Raw genomic sequence first — 27,878 nt, 5'->3', positions numbered from 1 at the left:
TCTAAAGAATGATGCAGTGAATAAGGAAATGGAATTATATTGCTTTGTATTCATTAGAGAGCATTTCGTAGCCTGTATTGTTTCAGGTTTTTTCTTCTGCCTATAGATGATCTTGCTTGAGAATTCTTGTGTCACACTGCCTAACCTGGTGACCTGTCTGAGAGTAATCTGATAGTGGCCTAGTATCACTGACTCTGAAACACGAATTTATCTTCTAAAAGTTACAGCATGAAGAGTTGTCATAGACCTCATCGTTTTACAGAATAAACAGAATTATATAAATGTTTAATGCTTCTTGGAAGACCAGTGGAAAGTGTTTCCTGTGTTTATTTATCCAGGAAGAAGGGAATTGAAATAGGAATGTTTAGGGCTAACTTTATCTTTCTCTCTCTTTTACAGCTATCGAGTGCAAATCCTGTGTATGAGAAGTTCTATCGGCAGGTATGTGTGTTCTTATTGAGAGAAGAAACTTTATTTTGTGTTTGAAAGAAAGAATATTCTTTTGTTACAGACGTAAGCATGGCCAACAGTGTTTAAACAATAAAAGTTCAAGGAAAATTATTCTGCTTAAAAATATATTTTAATAGTAACTAACACTTAGGTCTGAGCTATATCAGTATAAATTTAATATTGGTTGTAAGATGACTTATATAATTTAGTAGGGAACTACCAGGTACGTATGACACGTCACTTTACAGTTGTAACACTGTTAGCTCTTGGAATGGAGTAAATTCTTGTGAAATACTGCATTGAGATGTTCTTTGTTCCTTTTTACAAGCAAAGCTGAATTTCTTCTGTTTGTAGTGCGGTTAGTGTTATGTAGGACTTGCATCTCTCTGAGTATCCCCAGAAGTTCTTACAGGATGCTGTAAGGAGTGGCATTTGGATGGAAGGCCAAAAGAACACATGTAGTTCTTGCAGCTTCACTCAACAGATAGAAATCTTTTGACTTTATAATGTAAAAATAAAATAATGTATAAAAATTAAAATATAATAATATAAATTTTATTTATCATTTGTCTTTTACATTTAGTCCTAGCAAAAATAAGGTTCATTAATTCATATAAATACAGCTTTTTTGAAAAAATAGCTGTTTCAGCTACTCTGTAATAGCGATATTTAGTATCATGTGCATAATATATTGTACAAACATAGATATATGAAAACTTTAAAGGAAATAAAAATTAAATTAATGACTATATAAAACAATTTAAAATATTTTTGGTGTGGGTGGTTTTTTTTTTAATAGAAAGACCTGATGAGTAATTGATGAACCCTGTAAAAAAAACAACCTTATAGGAAGTTTTTTTTCCTTTGTGCAACTGGTAATGTTCCTGTCTGTCCTAAGACAGGATATAGTTTATATGACCTGTTTATTTAGGAACTTCTTTTGGGCATCAACACTAGAATGTAAGCTTGTCTGCTGGGGGAGAGAGAAGACCACCATGTCTGTCTGTGCTCTATTTTTGGATTGTGTTTAGAGGATTAGTCCTGTTATCAAGCACATAAAACTGCAGTTAAAGTGTATCAGCCTATGATGCCTGAAAAGTTTGAGCTTTCTATTTTACTTTCACAAGGAGTTTTTTTCCACTTCAGGAGAGTAGCAATTTTGAAACTGCTGAACAAGAAGAGAGAGTTTAGCTTTATCTAAGTTCGGGTGGCTCTTGAAGGTTGAAGGAGATAGTTTCACCCTCACAAAAGTTTTTCTTCACTCTGATGGACAAATCCACTGTGTGTCTCTCTAAGCATTGGATTAAAAGCCTTAAGAGAATCACATGTTATGGTGATCACTGTCAGGTCACAAGAAAAGGCAAGGAACTGATTTTTTTCTGCCTTAAGTTTCCTAGCTCAATACTGACTATTGCTGCCATGTGTCATCTTTGCCATATGCCTGTCTGGCTCTTCCTCCTGACTGCAGTTGCTTAACCACTGCAGTGAGAAGCAAAAAGTTGGATACAGAAACTGAGTTTGAGCACAATTGAGATATTGGTTGCTAAGTCACTTAGCCTCTTGCGTTTGTTGGAATATATAGCCTGGTGAAACTGGAGCAGTGTGTGTTGTCCAACAGCCTCAGTAGTATACAGGAACAGGGATTCCTTAATCGTGATGTTACTGTTACTGAAGTTGTGCCAATAATTTTGTTTTCCAGGGGATTGTTTTCTGACTTGCTCAGCCAAACTCTCTTCTGCAAGCATTTTTCATAAACAGTAGCTTTCAAATGTACTATGTCTTACCTTGTGCAACTGCAAGTCTTAACTTTTTGCTTCCCTCCCGTAGATAAGGAGATGTCAACTCTCAGAATAGAAACGTTAAAAGGACATTTCCCACTTTGTCTTGTGGTGCTGGTAGAGTGTGTTTTTTATTCTTTCATACCAGAAACGGTTCAGAGTGTTCCCATGCAACTTGAGAATAAACTTACCACCTGACATAGCTCTGATGCTTAGTACACTTCCAGTTCTATCAGAAACTTAAAGTAATTAATCTTGCGTAACCTGTCCTGTGAAATGGGTATTAATCCCAGGCTTTGTACTTAAAATGTAATTGAAATCTTAACCTTTCAGTGGGAACACTTTTCTTTCAGATAAAAGTTTTTCCATTTAACCTTGTCTAGACTGACTCTCAAAACAGAGTGAGCTTAAAGGATAAATTGAAATATGTGTGATAAAGTAGTAGGGAATTACTTAATCATGTGATGCGGTGTAGCAGAAAAGCCATACCTGAGCTGCTAATAAGTTCTTAGTGAATCCTGAGTTGAAGTACTTCTCACCGTTACCTTATGACCTAATGACATCATTGGTACATTTTTAACTTCTGATCATTTCTGGCCCTACAATAAAGAACTTGCAACAAGAATTGTTGGCGAGTACAGCTGTGAAAACTGCTTTTTGCACATCAGAGAAAAAGTTCTACTGAGCTGGTGTATAACTGAGAAACAACAGTGGTCTTCTCAGGGCGATAGTCAGGCATAAGCCAATTTTCTGCACAATTTTAATGCTTAGTAAGTACCCCCATCCCAGCATGCAAGACTCAAGTAATTTGTAAAGAAATTTAAATCAGCCCTTTAAAAAAAAAATTACTAAAATTTAGGGAATTGGTTGCACAAAAAGAAACCGTATCCATATCAGGTTAAATAAGAATCCTGCTTAAATCTCTTAAAGTCACCTTCCTCTGGTTTGGAGATGAGGAAATAAAAAATAAACACAACCGATGCTATGTTGCTTTGTGACCTTGCCAAAAGAGTAGGAAAGTCCTAGGCTGGAGACTGAGTATGCCAAGATTACTGTGCTTATGGACAAGGTCGGTTCTACTAACTGAAAAGGGGATTTGATGCAGTGTCTTGGCAACTTTTTGCCTAGAATGTGAACAGCGCTCTCGTACAGGCTGAATTAGATATTTTAAGGATCTGAGGAGCAAGCTAACTACAAGGCTGTAGTGTTTGTAGTTTTATTGCCCTGACTAGGGAGCCCTCAATTATAGGAAACAACCTCTTATAATTAAAATCATATTCGTTATAATGAGAACAAAAGGTGTTTTCATTTTCGTATTAAATGATGCTTTCAGGATTGCTTTCGAAGCTTTTTGCTCATTTTTAGAAGCAGAAGTGTCTACAGACAACTTTCATCTGCTGCAGCATGCTTCCTAAATGATAAATTCTCTGCAGTCGTTCACTAACTAGTTTAAGCCCATCATTGGGAGCGGTTTGCTTTGAGCACCTTGTGTGTGCTGCTCCTGTCAACGTGAAAGGTTGGTCTTATGTTCCAAACAAAACATTAAATACAGTCTTTGTGCAAGACTGTAAATGATGCAATGCATCATCATCATCATCAAGTGTTTTACTGTATATTCCCAAACTTGCTGTTCTGTCTGAAGCACCGGTTTTTACTCGACGTTCTCAGGCTGTTTCAGACAGCCATGATGACTCAGTGTTCAGCAAGTGCTCCAAAAGCATTGGTTTTCAAGAGGGAGTACTGGGAAATCTATTGCTAGCATCAAGTTATTCTTTCTGTGCATGTACAGTTTTCCACGCATGCTTTGTACGATTTCAGTTTCAGTTCTCTCTCCCGATCTCTTCAGGAAGTGTGGAAAGTAAGTGACCTTTGTTGCTTCTTTCCTGTCCTTTGAAATGTTTATCATGTCACAAATCCTTCAGAGTTGCAGGGCACCTTAGCTGATCGTAGATGGAAAGACTCTGTTTTTGAAGATAATATTGTATAATATTTATCTATAAAATGTAATAGATTATTTGATCTCCAGATCTTGTAGGACCTGTACAGCTACCTGTCTGCTGTAGTAAGCCTGATAGTTTGAATTGACCAAAGATTCTCTTAGTCATCATCTTCATACCATGCCCTTTTTAGGCATCCTTTTGCTTTAGGCATTCAAAGACTCACAGCTTTTCCTCTATTTAACTTGTCCTAATGTATGTGACATAAGTTTTACTGCATTCTTCTTCCACCCAAAGATATAGCTGAGGTACTGTTTTCATTTAGGAACTTCAGTAGCAATCTATTTTAATTATCTCCCTATTGATCAAGGGAGAAGTGCATGATGGTTGATCTTCTGTCAAGACTATCACTCACTTCATTGTGTAAATAAGTTTCACTTCAGGGAGTAGGCATTTCCCTCTTCTAGGATGGTAAAGGTGTATCTTCAAACAGAGCCTTTTTTTCAGATCGTTAACAGTAATGAATTCGGAGCTGGACAATCAAATGTAGTCAAACTCTGGGACTTCTGTCTTTGCAAATCAAATGTTTTGCAGGCATCAAGAAGAAAATGCTGTGACTACAAAAGGCTAATTAGATAGGTTCGGATGATTGTCTGCTATGAACAAGCTTCCCTGTCTACTGCATAATTTCTTGAGAAATTCTGGGGCCTTTGTCTGTACTTGAAACTTTCTGCTGGAGAGCTTGAAATCCAAGCATTAAAACAGTGGACATTTATTGCATGTGTATTAGTGTTTTTTCCTCAGTTTTTAAGTGGAATTAATCTCAGTCTTCATTGATGACCTGTAAGAGTAAGCTTGTATTGGGGTGCTGGCTTGTGACTTGAGGAAGGTAACCCAGGTCTCCTGCTTCTACCCAAACTGAATCATCTAGGCAAAATTCTTGTTCTGTGCCTTAGTCATGTACTGACAGATGGAGATTATTTTTCTGGAACATTGTAAAGCATACGAGTGGGAAAGATGCCTATATATATATGCATAATAAACTAACATTGACAAATTTAAGATATAAGATATCAACTTCCAAAGCCTGCCTGTTAATATGAAATCTGGAGCAGCTAGTTCAGAATGTCGTTTAATGTAACATTATTTTCAACAAAAGAGAGTTTTTCTTTTTTAAAAAAAAGTCTAAAGATTGTTCTCAAAGTGGCTATCTTAACTGGAGCATTCTTCTTTGCTAGCTTTTTGAGAGCCTGTGTAAAAGAGATTGCATCAATTCAAAAGCTAGTTTGTCACGTGAGCTTTTTTCTCCTCCAAGGTTGATTCTGCTAATGCTGGAAGAGTGTTAGCTTCTGATGCAGCTGTGTTCTTGAAAAAGTCTGGATTGACAGATTTGGTACTTGGAAAGGTATTTAATGACAATTATTTAATTATTCCATCTCTTGCTTCAGTTAGTATCTCATATAAATTAAAGTATTTAGTGATACTACAGGATACGTGATCTTCCCTCATGTGTTTTCAGTTGTTTCCAACTTCGGTGTCCTTGCTTATTTTACTATGTATGTATTGTGTGGTGGAAATTAAAACAATATTTAAATTTGTCACCACTAGTAAGTGCTATCCTGAAAGTTGAGACCTGAACTTTCATCCAAGAATGCGTAGCTAAATGGAGTGAGAATGTGCCAGCTTCCTCTCAGTGTTGTAGAACACTTTGTGTCTGTTTTTTTTTTTTCTGTTTTAGATTTGGGACTTAGCTGACACTGATGGCAAAGGTATCCTGAACAAACAGGTACGATTATTAATATGATGTATGAGGTTACTCTAACTGTGAACAAGCCTTGAAATAAGATAAAAGCTAAGATTTCTGCTTCAGGAAAGTAGTTTTTCTAGCCGATTATTTTCAGAATGTTGTAATTGGAACTAGATATGTACTTCTCATGTCAGTGTAAGCTACAGTAAATTAAGCAGCCTTCAGCTACCTCTTTTTTTTTTTTTTGTCCCAAGTCATAAAATGAGCTGCTGTGCAATACAATATAGTGAGAAGTAATTTAAGGGTTAATGTCCTCTGTTTACTACAAATGTGACTCTTAATCTTGGAGGAAACTTCATGCAGAAATCAAAATTCTAGTAAAATCTTCAGAATTTTTATTTATCTCATTTTGGTGGATTTCACATTGACACATTCTGTTTGGAGTTGTTCTTCCAAAGCTGTAGCTTTGAGCAGTACGGGCAGTCAGACGTGCGTATCTGTGGTGCGGCTGAAAAGCTCTAATGTTCGTTGCTGTTTGGTTTGAAGTGTTGTTATTTAAATGAGGACATGTGGAGAGCTAGCTGCTTCATCCCATGGTAGGAAAAGGAGGAGTTGTAGCATCTACCAAAGAAATTTTTTTCAGACTTCTCCTTTTGATTCATTTTTCTCACCTGTTGTACCTTTCTCTCCTCTTTCCACATCAGCTGCTTCCTTTGAGATCAACGCTGTTTTTCCAAGATAAACAGCTGTAATTGCTACTTTAAATTTTCAGTGCTCTGCCATAGAGGAACTGAGTGCTGAGAACTGACTACACTAGCCAGGAAGCTACTACATGCTTGGAGCTAGTAATTACAAACTTTGCCTCGCTGGAGCAATTCAGTGGTTGCTGACTGCAGCTTTCTGTCACTTTCTGACCACCTTTGAGGCCATTTGCAACTCTTTGTACATATAGCAATACTAGAAACGCTCTTAATTCTTCTGAAATTTGAGTATTTTCATATAATAAATCCTTTAAAATTTCATTTTTCCTGTAGGAATTTTTTGTGGCTTTACGACTTGTAGCATGTGCACAGAATGGATTGGATGTTTCCCTGAGTAGTCTTAATTTGCCTGTTCCTCCACCAAGATTTGTAAGATTTCTTTTTTAATTGAACGTATCAACTCATTAATAAGAACTACTTTTAACTGAACAACTAGGAAGGTTTGGTATAAATACCAAATAACATTTGAAAGTAATGTTGTAGGGTAATAAGGCCCTACAATAGGAGAAAACTAAGCAATGTGGAATACGAATAAAGTGCTAAATGTTCTAGTGGGGATTTGGATATAAAATTGTATATAATTTGAATATATATGGTGTTGGTTCTATTAGTGTTGTCCTTAATGGAAGAAATATTTCAAATTTCTTACTGTAAATTTTAATATCCTTAACTAAGATATGAGAGACTGAAATGTAGTGCTGGCTTTGAGAAAGAGCACCTTCTCAAATAAGGGAGTGATTTTTGCAAGGTCAGAACCATTTCTCTTTTAATGTGGATTTTTTTCTTGCTTTTCTTTAGACTGATACTAGTAGTCCTTTGCTACTCAGTGGAACAGCATCAAGTGATGTGCCATGGGCTGTTAAGGTAAACTAAAGATTGGGCTGGTACCTAGAACTATGGTGTAGTTTGTAAGAAAAGTCTGAGAAAAACATAATGCTACTGGTAGCTATAGTTTATAAAGTATGATAAATTACCATTCATGTCAAAGTTGTAATTGGGCTAGTAGACCTAATGTGATAAAAACATTTGTCCCTTGGGAAATCTCTTTGCGTTTAGAAATTTGATTTATTAAGAATAGCCATGAAAATAATTGAGGAATAAATCTCACTGTGTTTAGGATGAGTCTCTGGATGACTTAGAAATAGTATCTTTTTCATATTTTCTTTTAAACTTCAGGAGCTGCAATCTCTGTGTTTCCAACTGTAACTTAAAAAAAAAAAAGTTAATACTTTTGAAAGAACTACTGCTTCTTGGCCTACTAGTGTGACTATTTCAATAGGTAATATTCCTCTTCTGTCCCTGCAGCTGGAAGACAAGACCAAGTATGATGCTATTTTTGACAGCCTAAATCCTGTCAATGGACTGTTGTCAGGTGACAAGGTGAAACCTGTACTCCTTAACTCAAAACTGCCAGTGGATATCTTAGGACGAGTAAGAATATTTTTATACTTAATTGTTAATTCACACATACTATCTGTGCTGCACTCAGCAATATCTGTTTTTCAAATGGAAGATTTGTAGTAATAAGCCTAACTATATTAAATACTATCTTATGGAGTAGCCACACATGCGTAACTGTTATACTGTGAAAAAAAAAAAACCCAAACAAACCAAAAAACCCCCCGAAAAAACCCCAAATTTTTTTTGATAGATTATCTCTTAACACAGTGTATCAATTACATGTACTCTTTTTAACACTTGGTTTAGGACAGGGGCTGTTAGTGCACTCTGTCTCCAACTTAATCTCTCTACTTTTGCACGGTTTATATCAATTGTGTGTTTCTCACAGAAAAATAATGCTATTAATCTTAATAGAACTTAGGATATGGTGAAGGGAGGCTGTTCTCACATTTGTTGTTAATGAGGTTTTAAATTGAAAACTGCTGCAGTTTAGGCAAACATATCTATATTCTGCTTTTTATTGGTAGGTGTGGGAATTGAGCGATATTGACCGTGATGGAATGTTGGATCGAGATGAGTTTGCAGTTGTAAGTATCTTCTGCCTCTTGGGATTTTGGAAGCCTAATGGCAGAGGTTTAAATAGATGCTTTATGTATTAATTTTTGCCTGTATGTTCATTTATGGTCTTTGTTTAGAGACCTTAATCAAGTTTTAGTACTAGGTAATGTTTCTGTCAGTTTATTGAGTGCCTCTCATTACACGGCAGTAACTTTCTTTGTGGGCTAAATGAGCCATTAAAAACTTACACCTGTGATCTGCTGTCCCATGAGAGACCGAGTGATTTTGCTGAATAAGTTTTACCTTAACCTTCAGTGTTTATAGTACTTGAATGCCTCAAGATACCGTTGAGGAAAATTTTAAAGCAATTATGTATAAATTTTTCAAAAGTTCGTAACAAGTTAGAATTTTAACACTATTAATGCCAGGACGGATGAACTAATGTAAGAAGTGGTAAATAAGTTTCTCTTCCCCCAAGAGATGGCAGGTGAGGAGAGAGTGGGAAGCTCTTGCTTCCAAAGACTCTGGAACTCTTGAATGTGATAATAAACATGCATCAACTTTTTCTCAAAACTTTCAGATTGGTTTTGTATGTAAGTGAATTAGAGAGGAAGGAATTTTACATCCACTCTGGAGGAGAGGGTTTCAGTTTACTCAGAGAAACATCAAACCTAAGTTTAAAGGTTTGCCAAAGCTAACAAAGTATCTTAACGGCATTCTGCGCTGCAAGAATCTTGAAAAAACAATGTGACCTTTCTGTCCTCAGGTGGGACTAAAGCCAGCCTTTCATTTTAATTTTATTTTCTACAAACTAAACTACTGCTCATCCTTTCAGGGTCCAAGTTAAAAAATATAGTGAAAAGAAAGTTAAAAATATGTTTAATTGCCGAGAATTGACTTTACAGTGTCAAAACCTCGCTTTTTTTTTTTTCAAAGATAAATATGATGAATTACCTTTTTCTGCTATCATGTATATTTTTGAGAAAGGATAAAAATGTAAAAATTACTTTCTCAAATATTGTTCTTGTCATCTTCAGTCACTTGTATGCTTCGGTTTCTTCTGAAACCAATTCCTTTAAGACCCTGTGTATATAGTAACAGTAGTTAGCTGTTACTATACTTGATTTCCTGTGTTTATGCTGCAATTCTTCAGGCTTTGCTTTGAGATTAGAGGATTGATATGCTCTAGGCAAATGTTGGACATAAATTGATACTCTGTGAAGTATTATTTAAGATGCAGTTCTGTTTCTTGAACAGTCATAAAATTATTAAAACGTACAACCGCAACAAAAGAATAGTCACTAAGTGGAGCGACTCCTGCAAAAACAGTGATAACATTAAAATTAAGTGTTTTAAAGTGTAAAATTCCGCAAGTGATGGCACAAGCTTGGTCATAGTTAGGAGAATCATTTTAATGTTTTAAAAGATACTGAACTTTGTTTGCCTAAGCACTGAACCTCAAAAGAAAGTAGATAAACACAAATCAGAAGGCAATAAGCTGCAATTTGGTTGAGGGGGCTTGTGAAGAAGAAACATAACTTTGTAGCATTTTTTCATTATTTCTTAACTAATTCTTTAATTTATATATATACTTATATATTTACATCTGTACACCTTGTTTTCTTGCTCAGGCCATGTTTTTGGTGTACTGCGCTTTGGAGAAAGAACCAGTGCCAATGTCCTTGCCTGCAGCTTTGGTGCCACCATCCAAGAGAAAGCCTGTTGGTGTTCCAGGAGCAATGCCGTTGATTCCATCTTCGACATCTACCAAAGAGTCTCATCAGTCCTTGCCACCTGTAGGCATTTTAGCTGCCAAAACACCATTAACACAGGTACAATTCTGAAGTTACTTGGAGTTAGAAGATTTCTGCTCTTAAAGCTCTGCTTTGGAGACTGCCTGTATGAAGAGTCTTGAGACAGGTTTTTAGTTTCTTTCTTGCCCTGTTGATTGGTTGATGAATTTGAGGATGCTGATGGGAAGACCAGCTATGAAATTTACCTTGTTCTGGTTTTTCTATATGTCTTCAGATGTAAGGAACTGGATAAAAAGATATTATTTAGTAGCAATTTTGAAGATATTTTTTAAAATAAATTGTTTCAAGGCATCAAGCTCAACCCAAAAGTCAGAATATTAAGAAAACAGTTTTAAAATGTAGTCCAGGTACACATCTGCAGAATGTTCTGGCTGAAGACTGATTTGAATATGGACAAGTTCTTCAAACAAATAGTGGCAGACATGTATATGCTGTTGTATGCGTGTGCAAGCATGCTGTTTGAAGAAAACATTAATGAAAACGGAGTGATAAATGCACGCAGTGGGAAAAGCAGACAAAAGATCTGGCATATTCACCTAAATACATTAGACTTGGTGTTTGTTCCAAATGTGATTATTAAGAAACTTAACTCCCCCCCCCAAGAATTGTATGTACTCCTGGTCATTTTAGAATTTGGGAAAATGCCTTTCCAAGTGGATTATAACTTGCATGTTCTATTCAAAAGAAGGAAAAATTGAGAGGGGAATCTAAGGTAAAGACTGTAGTACTTAATGCCTAAGATGCTGCTTGGACATTTGGGTACCCATGTTTGAGTAATTGGTAGGAAACTGGCGTCTTAGTTCTGGAGATTCCAAGGTTTTTATCTGACACTTACTTGACTGACGGTAGGTCTTGCTATATGTATTACAAAGCACTGCCATTCTGGATGAGTGTTTCAGTGTATGTTTTATGTACAGCACAATTTGGGATTCATCTGTTAAGTGTCCTTGTATGTTGAAATTAATAAGTGTTTGTAAGCACACACCTGAAGCCATTTTCACTCAAAAACACCCCTATCTTTATAGTGGGTTAGTGCTTGGAAAAATTGATGAAATAAGACAAGTAACCCTAATTCCTGTCTTTACATTGATCAGAGGTAAATTCTACAATTTGGAACGCACCAGCTGTTGACAGTCTGGGCTTGAGCAGTTTTTCAGTCCCTCCAGCTAAAGCTGTCCAGCTGTGTAAAGAGGAATAAAATTGATAGAGCCAGACAGTAAGCGAGACTGTTGACTGAGCACAACCCCATGCTGGGAGGAGATCTAGGCTGCAGGAAATACTTTTAATGCATAGGCAAAGAAGCAGAGCAGTACCAACCAGCCTTGGTGCTTCACTGATGAAAATACTTTGCTTCTGCTTTCAGAGTTGCTTGTGGATCTCTGTGTGTGTCTGTATTTGGGAGGACAAAACTGATTCGTGAACTAGGCACCTATATCACTTTTAAAATCTGTGCTGTAGTTCTTGAATTATGTAACTCTGAAAGTAACTATCTGAAAACAGAACTGCCTATATCTTAGTATTGTGGTTTTTGTTCTTGTTGTGTTTTTTTTCCTTCCATCTCCACCCCCCTTCAGTGGGTTGTATCGCCTGCAGACAAAATTAAGTATGATGAGATCTTTGTGAAAACTGACAAGGACATGGATGGATTTGTGTCAGGTGTGGAAGCCAGAGAACTGTTCTTGAAGACAGGACTGCCTTCTGCTCTTCTTGCGCATATCTGGTAGGTTTTTTTTCCATGGCAGCTGTTTAGACGATGGCATGGTTCTCGCTTCTTCTTAGCACTTTTCAAGAAAAGTGCTAGTTGACATTTCTGGAAAGTGAAAGTTGTTTTTTGTATGTAATCGTGTGGCCTCTATATAAGCAGTGGTAATTTATTTGCCTTTACTTTTGGACAGAAATCGGGAGGGGGGGAATGGGTTTATGCTATGCATCATGTCTTAGGGAAGGAGGTAAAGTGCCTGAACACATTGTTACAAACAAATACTGCACTTCAGCTAAAGCCCTGCATTTAAGGCATCATAGTGTTGCTGTGTATCTAAACACTGATAGTATCCATATACTGGTAAGGAGAATTATCTGTATAAAATTCTTAGCATGCAGGACTTGTAGCTCATCTCATTCTACAACTTATTTGTCTTTCATTACAGCTGGTAGTGACACCCACAGCTTTTTTAATTCTTTCCCCACCACAAGGTTTTGTGGGCACTCTGATAGGAAAAACGTGTGTCCCCCAAAGATACAGTTAACACACAACCTCTCATTTAGAAAATTTAGATAAACTTGTGTTGGCTGTGAAAGGTCCTTTAATTTAAAAGGAACTTCAGTTACAGATACTCAGGTGGTGTTAGTGACTCCTAGACCTGATTCTGCCTTTCAGCAAATCAGAACTTACTGTAACAGAGCTGTGGACCTTAGCATGCAAAGAGAAAGTGGTTGTGTATATTTGAGTAATATTTCCCATGTATTACTATACCTTACTTCTGTATTGTGTTTTTTTAGAAGAGGAGCTACACACTAGCAATTTTCACGTTTCTAAATGACAGCAAGTACGATAAATAGGGCTGTACTTGCAGAAATGAGGATTTGATTTATTTCATCTGCATCTCTGTACAGGGCTCTCTGTGACACAAAGGACTGCGGAAAGCTTTCAAAGGAACAGTTTGCTTTGGCTTTTTATTTAATTAATCAGAAGTTAACAAAGGGCATTGATCCACCTCAGGCTCTGACTCCAGAGATGGTTCCACCTTCAGACAGGGGTGTCAGTTTACAGAAGGTAAGGATGGGTTTCTCATTTTTGGTATAAATCTCAAAGAATGTTAATTTCAAAAGCTATGCAAGAAGCACCTCAAGTACTGACATACCTTAAATCTGTCATAATATCAGGAAGAAAACAAGTCTTAAGTGCAAAGAATTGACAAAAAACTATTCCATCCATTTTTCAAAATGAAACTGTCATTTATTACGCCTGCCAACCAAGCAGAGAGATCTTATGTTGAGAAAGCATTATTTTGTATTCTGGAAGAATAATCCTTCTACTGCTTATCTAAAGAAATTTTAGCTTGCATCTGAAATAGCATGCACAAGTTCAATGTTTTTCTCCTAATGTGTTCACAGTTATTTTTTACACTGATCAAGAAGTCTGGAAACAATGTGAAGTAAATAAAGTGTAGAGTTACATATTTAAAATTTTAAAAGTCAATGGTCCTCCATTTTATACTTCACAGATAGTTTAAACGTCTTCATAGTCTGTTGATTGCCATCTATCTTAATCCAGCAGTAGACTGTACCTCAGCAGTTCAAGTTGTATTTCTCAGAATGGTAGAGGTCATCACAAATTCTTGTTTTACACATCATGAAGTCTGATGTGAGTTGCCTTTTCTTGGTTGTGCAAAACATTGACCTAATTCTACAGCTTTCTTAAACAGAATGAAAAATTTGCATCTGAAAAAATGAAACTCAAAATTTGGCACTACTTTTGAGTTTCTGTAACTGGTATCTAATTTCTTTCTACATTCTGTTTTTAAAAAGTAATTGCTTTATTTGCAACTCTACTAATCTTTTTTTGTATGTTTGCTTTCCTTTCTATGTCTCTTTTCTAGTTTGGACTGTTTTTTCCATTCTGCACCACTCTGCTTTTCATCCTTATTATTCTGTCAGTTTGTTAACTCTGCTTTCTCAAGGTTAGAGAATCTTTGCTTTTCTAATATTTACTGTCTGTTGGTTTAATAATGAACATCCTTCTAAGACTCTTACATAATCACTGAAATAGCACAGCACTTCTCTGAAGTGTCATAGTGTGTTGCAATCTCAAATTATTGTGAATTTCCGGTGTTGTTCATCTGGAAGAACCCCAAGGTTCTTCCCTGAACCCAGACTTCTGTGACTCTTACCTGCATTTTCTGTTTTAAATTTATCCTGTTGAAATTGCTGGCAAAGTGGTGACAGAGTAGTAGCCCAATGTGACAGTTGACAGTTATTAGGGTTAATACACATGGTTTTACTGATTATATTGCAGAAGATGTAGTGATTAGAACATATTAGATGAGATCAGTGTTGGTTACTGCTGTTCTGTCTGTGCAAATTGTTTTTGTAGAAATCTTAAAGATACCAGCGTGACTTTTTTTTTGCATTACTAACATAAATAAGAATATTGTGAAAGAAGGTAAGTTAGTTTTTAGTTAGCTCTGTAAATCCTTACCAAAGATTCACCTTACCTTTACTAGATTGAGCTGAGCCTTCAGCTTGTTTTGAGCTTTTTCAAAATAGATGATGTTGATGTGAAGGAACCCATTTGTCCAAAATTATTGCTCAAAATTGAACCCAAAGGATAAGAGCAGTAGGCAGAAACAGACTTTTTGCTGGTTTTCTTGAAGTGACATGGCTGACATTGGAGGGGGGGAAGCCAAAGACCTTAGGCTTCATCTTCTGAATTGACCAGTGCAAAGGTAGTAGCAGAACTATCAGTAAATATAATGGAAATCTGTTGTGGTTTTTAAAGTAGAGAAAGCTAACTTGTGATCCTTCTTGGTAGATATTCATAATGCAAATACTTGGTTTCCTCACAGAATTTTATTACCACAGTAGCGTAACTTTTATTTCAGTTTTGAGGCTTGATTGCAGATCCCATGAATGGAATGCAGCAGCAGTCTAGTACTCATTGCTGTGTTTCTTTTTGTTCCTTTTAGAACTATTTGTAGTCAGCAAATTGCACTTGCATTACCAGCCATAAAACTTAAACTTACATGCAAGTTCCTGTTAAAGAATTTTGACAGGAATTGACTTTTGTTACTATTTTGGGTTAAAAACTCAGTGTTGTTTGCTAGCATGTTGCAGTGTAGTAAATGGCAGCACATAGTTCTAATTTTTTGTCTTTTTTAACTTGCTTACTGAAGCTAAAAACGTTGCCTTTTGTCTTCCTCCCTCACACCAGTTCTGAACAACTGAAAATAAGATTGAACTACATTTTCTTTAAGTTTGATGCTGATGTTAGTGTGCAGAATTTCTTTAGTGAAGGAGACCTGGAAGGAATTTGTATTTGTAGCTAATAGCTCAATGTTGTTCTTCTGTCCCCTTCATAGGAGAAGTAAAAACTTTCTTGTTGGAACACCATGACCAACTCCACAAAACTCCTGCTTAATTCCTTTAGAATAGGGTTGAACTTCATAGCTATGTTGCCCAGTTGGGAAGCTGTACGCTAACCGGTTTAAGAATAGCTTTATAGTTTGTTTTTATTCTCAGTTCTCGCCATTTGCTCTTATAAAACATGTCTGAATAATCTGTAGTTCTCCTGAATAATGTTTGCTGCCTCTGTGTGCTCAGATTTACTGTTTAGATCTTCTCATGGCTGTTATTTTTTTTTCCTAAGTATAAACTTGAGTAAACACATAGTTAATAGCATCTTGATTTATCTTTAGAGAAACTTCAACATTTGATGACTTGTGTTACTTTGGGGATATCACTTGGCTTTTTTAATTATACGTGTATTTCCTCTGAACTTTTGTTTGTCCTGGATGACTTTATTCAAGACTTGAAGGAACTAATGTATTTATAGAAGTTATAGTTACAGTGGCATGTTCATGTTGTGACAAGGCATAGCAGAACAATTACAGTATTTCTTAATTTCTGTCTTCAGCATTTGTTCTCTAGTCATTTATGTGTGCTTTTTTGAAACAAATAATTTGTATTACATTTGCTGTCTTTATAATGCAGACATTGAGTAAATGGGAAGTCATGGGTGTAACTTACCTATCACTTTGTATTATCAAAGTTTCATTCAGGACTCTGGAGGTTCATGTCAAACTAGCCTAGTATGATGTAATGCATTGCAAATAAGTGTCTATACTGTGCAACAGGAGAATCACCAGATGAAGAAATATAAATGTAAAAGTAGCAAACAAACCAAACCACTCTTAAATGAATGCTAGGAAGCCAGCTAAACATAAACTGTAAAATAAATCTCATTTTAGAACTAGATCTTTTTTTTTTTTTTCATGATCAGGTGGTCCTGTGCTTTTGCAGAAGTTATCTTCAAGAGTTTACAGGAGACAAACTCTGAATTACTAGATGCATTGGATGTATGTTGTGTTCTGTTAATAAAACATCTGGACTGTTTTGGGTGTTTTAGGATTGAAGATTTGAAATACAGTACTTCAAACAGTGGTTACAAGAGGATATAGCTCATGCTGTCACAAAAGTAAAGTGAATATGGTTGTTGGACAGCATAAACTAAAAACTAACGTTATTTATTTTTTATCTTTCAGAGTACTCAAGGACTGAATTCTGTAGCAGATTTTTCTGCAATTAAAGAACTTGATACATTAAACAATGAAATAGTAGACCTGCAGAGGTAGGTAAAAGAGGAATAGTCATAGTTGCCTTAGATTCCGTTGTGCTACTTACTGTTTTTGTAAAAACAATTTAATGCATAAGAGAAAACCAGATGGTAATAGTCTGCTTTGCTAAAATAAATGATTAGCATGTCTGTAATACTGTTTAACACTTCTACTCTTTGTTCACTCAGATGAGTGCATTTAGTAACAAGACTGTGAAAGGTCTGTCCATCATGCCTTCTGGGTATGTTTCAGAGCTGCATATCTTAGCATCCCGAGATGTAAATATTCTCTCTTCCTCTTTATTGGCAGATGAGAATGGAGCAGATCTTTAGGATGCTGGAACCATGATATAAATTGGTATCAGTTGTCTTTGATTTGTAGCGGGAGTTCTAAGGACTTTTTTCTAGTGGCAGTAAGGAAGCAAGATGGGAAAGATCAAGAAGTATGTAGGGTAGAGAGTGGGAAGATGACAGTTTGTATATGGATCTCTGCTAGGGTTTTTGGTGGTGATAAAGATGGACTTGCTTTGCTTCTGTTTAGTAAAATTAACTGTTGCACTGAGAAAAATTGTTTTAAGGTCTGCAGACCCTTGAGTTCCACTAATTATTTCTAAGAAATTAAGAAGATGACTTAGAGAGACTGAGAAAATCAAGTTCATATATATTGTATAGTCTTCATCATACTCTAAAGACATAGCAGATATTTTTCTCCACTGATTTTTTTTTTTCTTTCTGCTACCATAAATCTGCTGAAAATTCTATTAAGAACAGTTAATTCTACTGTTTTATAAACGAGGGTGGTTTGTCATGGTGAAATCTGTCTGTCTTGTTCATGTCACTTGCAGGAATGATTTAATTTGGCTATGTGTCAAAGCACAGTCTGTTTCCTAAATACATAAATGTTTTTTCACTTCAGCTGCTTATTCTCCCTCTTACTACTCCCACTACCTCCTCACTTCTCTCTGCTCTGCCTTCCTCTGTTCTTTAGGTAGTATTAATTCCAGTTTTGGACTCTCACAGTTATTAACCTGAAATAGCATTTACAACCATGTATATTTGCTTTTAGTATCTTAGAGGGGAAACAAATTGTTCACTAGCATGAATTTTTAGATGAAGTTGGCTTTCAGTGTGTGAGCTTGCAGCCTAACATGCAAGCCAGTCTGTTTGTCTTGTTTTCTTTCCTTACTGTGAGGTATGGATGAACCATGGCTTTTGTAAAGACATTGCTTCCATTTCTTCAGTGGCAAATATACTTGGACAATTATTTAAGGCACATTTGAATGGTACTAGATTGTCAAAGATCTGGTAGGGGCAACTATTAATATGTATTTATTTTTAGAAAGGGGAAATTTACTTGCATATGATTTGGAGGTTCAGAACAGAACTGGATTAACAACCAGAGTCTTAAGCCTGTGTTGTCAAACCGAAGTGCAATAGTAAGAGGTTTGTGTGGTTTCATTGAGAATGACTAGCAAACTCTCAATGTTGTGAAGTGAATCGTGACTCAAGCAAAATTTTTTCATTTTTATTTTTTTCAAGAAAATTATTTTTTTGATTACTTGGAAATCCTGTAGCCACTGTTAGAAGAGTTATTTTGGTAGCAGAGTAAATGTTACTTTTCTCTACCTTCCCTAAGCACAGGTGGCAGTGCTAGGCAACAAATTAGTCTTTATGGTAAATGTAGGAAACCTTTTTCATCTTTAGCAAATCTACATTTTTTGTTATAACTGGTAAAGTACACCTTCAGTCTTTATAGTTATAGCATAAAACTGTGATTTAAACTTAAGATATTTTTGTTCATTATTAAACAAGATATATTGTTCATCTGCTGAACTCAATATGTAATAGTTCTAGTCCATGATTCCATTGAAGTAACCATGAGAGCTGCTTTTGAGACCCAATAATAGAATCTATTTTTGAAGTGCACTGAAAAAAAAAAAAAAGCAGAGGAAATGCCCAAAAGAATGACAGTGTGTGAAAAACAGCTTTTTGAGAGACTGAGCAAAGAATACAGAGGTGATATGTTTGTAGCTCAACAGCTTGTGTGGGAAAGATTTCTGGTAGCCAATAGTTTTTTAATCTAATTAAATAAAAACAGTGTCCGGAAGGTGGAGGTTTAGGATCAGATGAAGAATAAAATGCGGAATGCTTGTTAGCGAGGATAATTCCCCTCTGGTAAAAGGAATGATTTGCCTAGGGATGTTGTGGAATCTGCATCGTTTTGAGCCTGTCAGACTGCTGCCTGTAAGTTCTGTGTTTCAGTTGCACTGCTGTATTTTTAGAAAGCTATTTGAAGCTTTTTGATCGGCATTGTGGGAGGCTAGACCAGATGTTCTTAATATTCTTTTTTGAGCCATAAAACCTTTTTCTTAGCCAGCTAACCCTGCTTTGCTTTCGTGCATTCAAAGCTGGCTACAGCCCACAAATTAGTGGAATTTCTTCAAGCTTTACCAATACTGTGCTCCTCTCTAAGTGTGTTAAGTAGTTGAGCTTAACTTAGTCTGCCTCACCAGAGGTGCTGTCCTTCACGCGTTTTGGACAGCAACAGTTATTTGTCCTGAATATAAATCAGGTTAAAAGGACCATGAAGCTGGTAAGTTGGTCTCTCAAAAGTTAAGGAAACAGCAAAACATCCCCAGAAAAACAGGGCAACCTCTTCCTGCCGTACACGTGCATCAAGCCTTTGTTTCAAAGCTCAGAGATCCACAGGTAAGAATTTTAATGTAGGCTAGATTGTTTCTTCTAACCTCTGGTTTGGAAGTAACAGCTGTTGCAGCTGAAAAGGTTGGGGGAACAAAAGGGAGAAAGAACTTGGCAAACCCTAGGCGTTTTTCTAGCATTGCCATACTGAAGTACTACTGCACTAGGAATTCCCAAAATCACAAATGTATGTGAAAATAAGAAATGTTTGTCGACTGTGAGTGTAGATAATGCTACCAGCTCTGTGAGTAGTCATTTGTCACTTGTTATGGAAAAGAACTATGAGTTGTTTTTTTTTTGCTTTTGTAACTAAGGTGGTTCTAAGTGTAGGCCATCACAGAAGCCCTGGCCAGGCTTGTTTCATGTTTGACTGGAATGCCTCTACTGACCTGGGGACTCCACAGTTGTCAGCTATAACAAATATTTGCAATGTGCTGGCTCCCATTTATAAATTGCTCCATTCACAAATTATTGTAAAACTTACAGATTTGCTAAGGTTATTTGATTGTAAATCATGAGATATCTGCATTGGAGAAACCATCTGTTAGTTTGTGGGAGTTTTTTTAATCATTGCTTTTAGTTTCTTTGGTAGGAGATTCTCCTGACCTGACTACTATTAAAATACATAGGGAAATTATATTGTTTTCATAAATTGACTTGAATTGGTTTCAAGTGTCCTTTATTGGCAAGACCACAGTTCTTTTTGGGTTGTTTTGGGTTTTTTTCAAGTGCTGATGTGGTAAAGGACTTTATGATCCAGGAAATATGTCATATCCAATAAATCAATTTTGTTACTTGATTTTGGTTCTTTCAGTTGCTGAGCATTCCTACAGGGGCATACCAGATAGTTTGTAAAAGAAATGAAGGCATTCAGAAGAATTAGTGAATTAAGTAGGTCTGTGTTGTCTTTTTTTTGAAACAAAGACACATTACTGGGAGGGAGGAGGGGATGTGTTATGTGTAGACTATATACACTCAGCTTGTTTTCCTTTGCCTGAGACTGCTGCCTAAGCTTTTCTTGTTCTGCCTGACAATACTTCTTTCACTTGATTTTTTCCAATTCATTGTTTGTGTTGTGATTTGGCCAGTGTAAGCTGCCTGTGGGTGGGTATTGTATCCTGTTGCTTAGCATAGCCCACATTGCAAGGCTTAGGTACCTGGCTTCTGTTGAAATAAAAGGGAAGTGATCTTCATCTCTGACAGTCTGTTAGGCGTATCAGTGTCAGTAATGTGGAAAGGTTGTACATTAAAGCATACATACTTGCTTGCGTTTCTGTTTCCTGCTCAGTTGTCATACCCCAGCAGGAAAAATAACAAGTATTTGCTTACCTAGTCAATTATTCTCCTTTATCTTCCATCAGGAATAGCATGCCTGGGTGTTTGCTCTGCTTGTCTGAGGGCTTGAAGGTATTTTTCAGCCTGACTTGTATTTAGATCTGTGGAAGTGCTTTGTTGAGATTGAGACCCTTTGTTCATGGAAAGTTACCATAGGCAAAATCAACAGAACTTGTTTCAACCTAGTGTTGCAATGCTTTGAATATCTGAGTACGCTGTGCTACAAATGCTGGCTTATTGAGCTAGAGGAGTGTGCTATAGCTTTGAGGGAAATGGTAACGATCTGCTTAGAATTTCCATGATACTTCTTTCTGGTGAATGGAGAGTAAGGAATTTCATGAAACTTGAAGGTTCACACTTAAAATTTGTTCTTCAAAGTCCTTCTTTCCACATCTTTCCTTTTCCTTCTGTGTAAACCTTCCCTTTGGGCATGTTCAGCAAGTTGTTCTTTAAACAGATACTGAGATAAATAATAGCAGAACATAGTGTTCAGAGCAAATGTTCATTTAATATCTGTGACATCTGGATTTTTTTATTTTTCATTGTATATGATTTAGCAGTAAACAAGTATGCCTCAGCTTGAATAAAGAGAACTTAGAGTAGACCTGCTTTACTTTGGAAACAGAAATGCTTTGTTCTGTATTAGATAACAGTAAACAATAAGATTAATAGTTTTAGATTGGTAATCAGTCTACTGCTATTAAAATATGAAGTTACCTTAATTTCAATATGTGCTAGTAATATAATTTGATAGCTTTTCACCATGGCATTTCATTTAGAAATGTTAGGTTTGTCGTTCAAATTCTAAATTTTAATGTGTGTCCTAGTTTATTAACAAAATCTTTATGAAAGTAAATATCTGTATACAGAAGATATTGTTAAAACTGTAAAGCTTAGTGCTTTTCTGTATCCGCGAAAGGAGGAAAGATGCCATATGCTGTCTAGAGAGAAATGCTTTTGTGATTTTTTTAAAACAGTACGACTTCTGAGTTGTATGTTGTTTTTTTCCCATTCTTAAAGCTATTGTTATGTTTGACTGCCAAGAATTTATTGATGGTAAATTCCCCTGTCATCAGTAGTCATTTTAAAACTTGAATAAATGTCTGTAGAGACAGACTTGATATGACACAGCAAATAACTCTGTATGATGTCTCTGAGCAGATAGTGGTTAGAGCAAGCTAACCTTTCTTCTCGTGACTGGGCTAACCAAAAGATATGTCTAAATTCTGATTAGTTAATTCCGAGATTCTGAAATTCTGAAAGTTAATTAATCAGCTAGATGGGCCTGCCGGAAATGTTTTCTAGCTGCTGTTAGCATAGGAATTACTGTGTTTGCAGGGGTTAATAGATGGAATCTGATGCAATCCCTCCCACTTTTCCCAGCAGTTTTCATTAGACAAGTGCTCCATAGCAACAGTGAGATCACTGGAGACAGTATTTCATTGATTTCTCCCTCCCGCCCCCTTCCATTTTTGAGCCATTCTTATCACTGAAGTGCAGTTGGGTGAAAAGACAGGGGGGTTTTATGCAGAACACTTGTGTGGGCTTCTGTCTTGTAAATAATTTGGAAAGCAGAAATCCCTCACATCTTTTGTGTTTAATGTTTCACTATGTATTTAAAGAGAGATACAGGCTTAGGGGGCTGGATAACTGTACCTGCTGTAGCTGATGTTCTTAAGTATTCTTGCATTGTTTGCTGGTCTTCTAGGGAAAAGAATAATGTAGAACAAGACCTGAAGGACAAAGAAGATACCATCAAGCAGAGGACAAGTGAGGTTCAGGTAAATAAGACACAATTATTGTTCGGAGACCTGATATTGCACCATGTGGTGCTTTAATGGTAGTGGGGTTACTGAGTCTTTAGATCACATTACTTATTCAGTGATGTGATGATCAGTATGAAAATTAAAAAAAAAAAAAAAAAAAATTGGTGGCTAAGAAAGAATTTCCTTTGAAGCATATTTTCTGTGTCAATGTGGGTTGGTGCAGGTGTGTATATAAACGTGCAAGCTCCTAGGATATGTAGCTTGTATAGAGTTTTAAGTGAAAATTATGACAAAAGAATAGATTTCTGTTGTTTTGTTTTTTAGCAAGGCTATCTAATTGTAATTAAAACTAAATAAGATACTGTTGAACTGCAAATTAATAAACTTAAGTGGCTAAATGAAAAGGGCTTGTATATGGGGCTGCTGCTTAAGAGTCGCAGTAATTACCACCTTGGGAGGAATGTTGCCTCAAGTTAATTTTACCTAACAGAAGTGAATTTTAAAAATTATTTTTATTTTAAAGGATGACATTGAATTTCCAGAATGTTGAAAAATTAAAATTTTACAAGTGTTTTGCAGGGATTAGAAATTATACAGTCAGCATCAGTGTTTAAGGTGCTAACAGTCTAGCCAAGCCCTGAATTAAATGCTGCAAAGCAATATTTCAATTAAATTTCAAGCTGCAGAAGCAGCTGGAGTTGCTGCTTTAGGAAAAAACTTCATTGTGATATCTGATCACTTACATCTATTTCTACGTTTATTTTAGAAATCTTTATTATTTCAAATAATCTTTGTGTGATTAAAAGCAAATAATGCAGGATTTCTTCATTTTACTTTGGCTCTTTTTCTGCCCAACACAATGTGTTACGACTGTTGTGAATTTTGTGCTTGGCTATTTAATATCCTTAAAGCCTGGATGGTAATTAATAGTCTGACCTTTCAGAAGATAATCAGATGCTGGCTCGTTAGCCGCGATGGCAGCCAGATTCAGCAGCTGCAGGAATGCGTACAGAAGTTGCCCATGTCTGTGATTCTGTCCGTGCATGCAGCGGTCATTCCCTTCCTTGCCCTGCAGATTGCCTTTTCACACTGTTAAAAATGCTTATGGATATTCCTGATCTCGTATGCAGGATTATTTTTTTTGTTTAGTGTGTTCTGGAATCTGTGTGTGCTCATGTGAAGATTGAGTTCTCTGGTGCCTTTGCAACCTTTAATGTTACAGTATTAGTGTAATCTGCATTATGTTTAGTTTTTGGTAGTCAGCAGCATCACACAATCAGTTCAGTCATTGTATCTAGAGCAGTAACGTTGGAAGCAACTGTCTCAGGTCTTTAACCTCTTAGTAATCGCACAGCTATTTGTCCCTCGTTAAATATAGAATTAGAATTCTGTCAGTCTGCAGAGAATGAACAGTCTATTATGGCTTGTCAGAAAAATGAGAAACCATCTGGATCAAATAGGATATGGCTGCAGCGTGTATTTAAGCTGGTGGCCCTTTATCTCTGGTCCCTTTCTTGATCCTGAATCTTGGAGGACGTGCATGTTTCAGTGAAACTTTCTAGAACTGCAGAGAATAGTGGTGGCAGACTAAGAATATCTTTACCTCGTGCTTTTTTCTTCTGGTTTTATTCTAATGGTGACACTTCTAAAGATGGTGTACAAAATCAGTGTGTTCTAATCTGCCACCTTGGATCAAGCGATTTTCGTGGCATCACACTCCAGGGTTTCTGATGCTGGAATTACTTCCATAGACACAAATTATAATCTCAAATATAGTCATGATCTGTGATGGGTCAAACCAATTTGTATGGGAGGAGGGAAAGAATGACCATTTATCTTCTATAAAATAATTCATATGCTATGTAAATAGATACTAAAAAGCAAAGAGACAAGAAGAGTTGACAGGAAAACATAGCCTACTGGTGAGTTTTAATGAGCTTATTAAAATATTAGCTCTTTAGTAGGAAAGATTAAGGGGTGTTTTTTCTGGAAGTTATGGGCAGAGTAAGATCAGGAAACTTCTAAGGTGCCATTTCCTTAACTTTTTCTATGTTCAGATTAGCATTTTTCTATAAATATGAGAGTAATCAACTCATATATGAAATGTTCTTGGCAATAGAGGACTTCGTTTTACAGAGTTGGTGTGTAACCGAAACATTAGTTTTTGGCCACATACCAAGTGGCATCTGAAAGTGTCTTCACCTGGCTGTCCCCTTGCTCTCTCAATCACCAGCTTGCTCTTCTAGACACACATGTTGAAGGACAGTGTGCCTCAGCAGCTAGGCACTGCCTCAAGGAGTGGGCTTTTGGACACATTCACAAGACTCTCATCTTCTGTCTAGCATTTCACATGTATGGGCATGGTTTGTCAGTCTGCCTGCTAGGACTCTGAAATAAGTGGAGATTCTCCTGGCATGTTCCCTGGAATGTTATTGACATGAAGTCAAAAGGTCTATGTTTTGCTTTTCAATGAGATACTGAAACTTTGTTAAGAAATTTTTAGAACAAATGCATGTAACTCCCAAACGAAGCATAATAATGTGTTTACATCAACTGGGAAAAAAATGTAACTGTATGTGAGACACTGCTTCACAGAAGTGGGGAGGGGAGGAAAGTGAAAGGTATTTTGGGACCGTGACATTCCAAGTAGTCCAGAAGGTTTCTGGTGTTCTCTTCAAGCGTTTTGATCTCCTTGCTGGCCTGAGTTTTCTTAAACACATCTACGCTATCCCGCTCAGCTTCGGATGTTCCTTATTCTTTGTTGCAGTGCACCAAAGCCATTAGCAAGTAATTGAAGTTTTAACTTTTCTGTGCTGTTCCAGGTAACCATTCTCTAGCACATGAATCATTTGGTGGAGCACAGACTGAGAAGCTGTTAAATCCGTTCTCTCTCTCTGTGGAAATACAGACCTCTAGACTTTCCTTGTCCTACTCTACATTAGCATGGAGAGTTACAATGATCGTAAATCTAATACAAATATTACTGTTACCATAAAAATGCTAGTTTGTACCACTTCAAGTATTTTAATGGTTTTCATGTAGAATCTCATTCAGTGCTTGAACGTTAAGATGCTGCTTCTCTGCTGAGGGTGTTCTTTGAAGTCGAAGCTTAACTGGAGCCTGATTTACTGCATGAAGTTGTATCTTTGAGTATTATCCCCAGTGCTGTATATTGTATCTACTCCGACCTTTAATTTTGGAGTGGTTACATGAACGTTTGGGTTTGTGGTTTTTTCCCTTTTCTCTTCTGGGAGCCATCAGGCTTAGTCAGGTCACTTCATTGCTTCTCTACTGCTGTGCCTAGGACAGACATTGGGATTCAAGGAACAGTAGCAAGAGCGGAGATGATCTATATTTAGCATGTGCATATGTGAATTCTTGCTTCCCTTCGGAGAAAGGAGACTGAAATCTCTTTAAGCTGTTACTTTTTCCCTCATTGCTTGGGTTGAGTGTCAGCTGATACTTGCTTTTCAAAGGGATTTTAAAAATGAATGCACCGAGAGTGTCCCAATTACCCAAGTCAGTAGCTGCTGTAAGAGTTTTTGTGTGTGCTCTGGCTTGTCGTTCCTAGATTAGAGAGAACCAGTAATTCACGTAGTCTGACTGCTGCATACCCTGCATATACCCTTTACTGAACTTTATATTTAATTTGGAGGGTTTTGTGTGGTTTTTTGCCGTTTTGTGTTTCACTTTGTTTGGGGTTTGTTTGCTTTTCATTAAAGCATTTATGATGTTTATTTAGGTAGTCTTCAAGTTGTTTTGAGGTTACCTGTTTCTCTAGCATCTGACTGCTGCACCCTACGCTTTTCTGTTTCAACTGGCTTTTGTCCTGATTATCTGGAGGTGTTCACACGTGTGCATAAACTATCTCCCTCACCAAAGAAAAACCCCAAAACCACCAAACAAAACACTCCTGAGAAAGGACAGGAGGATCTCAGCCTAGAGCAGCACACAGATGTGTGATTTAATTAGAAATTCATGTTAGATGATTTTATCCTTCTTAACTTTCTTTTATCTCTATTCATTTCTTTACTGTTGTTCATGATTCTTCCTTCAATTACCATATTTTCTCAGAAAGGCTGCAATCTTCTCTTTTCATCTAATGCTTTTCCTTTTGTATTAATCCTTTTTGATCTCCCTGTATTATCTCTTCCTCTTGACTTTGACGATTCTTTCTTCCTAAATTCTTTTCTTGACATTTTTTCAATGTTATCTCTGCAGTTTGTTGAACTATAACCATTCCTGTTGCTCAGAAATGAGCTAGTTTTCATATGATGCTACTTAATGTACTTAGAACACAAAATACATACTTATTGCTGTTTCATAAATTAAAAATCCTATATCGTTGTGTATGGAATGTGCATTTCTTACCAGTGCTGTTTTATGGAAAACAAGTTTTTGGTTGATTTTGCAAAAATCAGAGGCAGGGAGGCTCTAGAAGGGAGTGCATTTGGTTTGGTCCTTTAGCATGTTGCTAAAACACATTCCTATTTTTGGTGCTATATTCTTGAAGAGGGAGGAGCAGAACAAAGAATTTCTATTATTAAGGAACTCAGTAACATATTGCTAAAATATAGGAGAGAGACAATGTAGCATCCTGAATAAAGATGACTTCAAAATTCAAAATGAAACCCTAACCTCCTGTTGTGGTTTAACCCCAGCCGACAACCGAGCCCCACATAGCTGCTCGCTCGCTCCTCCCTGGTGGGATGGGGGAGGGAATCAGAAGAGTAAAAGTGAGAAAACTCGTGGGTTGAGATAAAGACAGCTTAATAAGCAAAGCCAAAGCAGCACACACAAGCAAAGCAAAACAAGGAATTCATTCACTCCTTCCCATGGGCAGGCGGGAGTTCAGCCATCCTCAGGAAGGCAGAGCTCCGTCATGCACAACGGTTTCTTGGGAAGACAAACTTCGTTGCTCCCAACATGTCTCACTTCCTTCTTCCTCCAGCTTTATATGCTGAGCATGATGTCATATGATATGGAATATCCCTTTGATCAGTTGGGGTCAGCTGTCCCAGCTGTGTCCCCTCCCAACTTCTTATGCACCTCCAGCCTGCTCGCTGGTGGGGTGGGAAGGAGAAAAGGCCTTGGCTCTGTGTAAGCACTGCTCAGTGATAACGAAAACATCCCCGTGTTATCAACACTGTTTTCAGCACAAATCTGAAACATAGCCCCATACTGGCTACTGTGAAGAAAATTAATTCTATCCCAGCCAAAATCAGCACACCTCCCTGTGAGTAAGACAGTTAATCTGTGCTGATGCACGATCTTCAATGTTTCGGACAGGTTCTTTTTAC

At 36.8% G+C, this 27,878-nt stretch overlaps 1 protein-coding gene across 7 annotated transcripts in view; it reads left to right on the top strand.

The window, feature by feature from the left end:
- EPS15 (epidermal growth factor receptor pathway substrate 15) overlaps positions 1-27,878 on the top strand; it is a 53,964-nt gene that overhangs the window by 7,438 nt on the left and 18,648 nt on the right. For all 7 annotated transcript variants that reach the window (XM_086617096.1, XM_086617095.1, XM_086617094.1 and 4 more), the window contains exons 2-13: positions 400-441; positions 5,481-5,570; positions 5,904-5,951; positions 6,947-7,042; positions 7,472-7,537; positions 7,979-8,104; positions 8,602-8,661; positions 10,264-10,464; positions 12,021-12,166; positions 13,060-13,219; positions 16,707-16,792; positions 22,521-22,593. In XM_086617096.1, the coding sequence (XP_086473222.1) occupies positions 400-441; positions 5,481-5,570; positions 5,904-5,951; positions 6,947-7,042; positions 7,472-7,537; positions 7,979-8,104; positions 8,602-8,661; positions 10,264-10,464; positions 12,021-12,166; positions 13,060-13,219; positions 16,707-16,792; positions 22,521-22,593 (1,194 nt within the window). The remainder of the gene's footprint in view (positions 1-399; positions 442-5,480; positions 5,571-5,903; positions 5,952-6,946; positions 7,043-7,471; positions 7,538-7,978; positions 8,105-8,601; positions 8,662-10,263; positions 10,465-12,020; positions 12,167-13,059; positions 13,220-16,706; positions 16,793-22,520; positions 22,594-27,878) is intronic.

The sequence above is a fragment of the Tauraco erythrolophus genome, chromosome 10 (assembly GCF_009769465.1).
Source record: "Tauraco erythrolophus isolate bTauEry1 chromosome 10, bTauEry1.pri, whole genome shotgun sequence".
Lineage (NCBI taxonomy): Eukaryota > Metazoa > Chordata > Aves > Musophagiformes > Musophagidae > Tauraco > Tauraco erythrolophus.
Note: the sequence above shows the minus strand (reverse complement) of the source record. Positions and strands in the feature narration are given on the sequence as shown.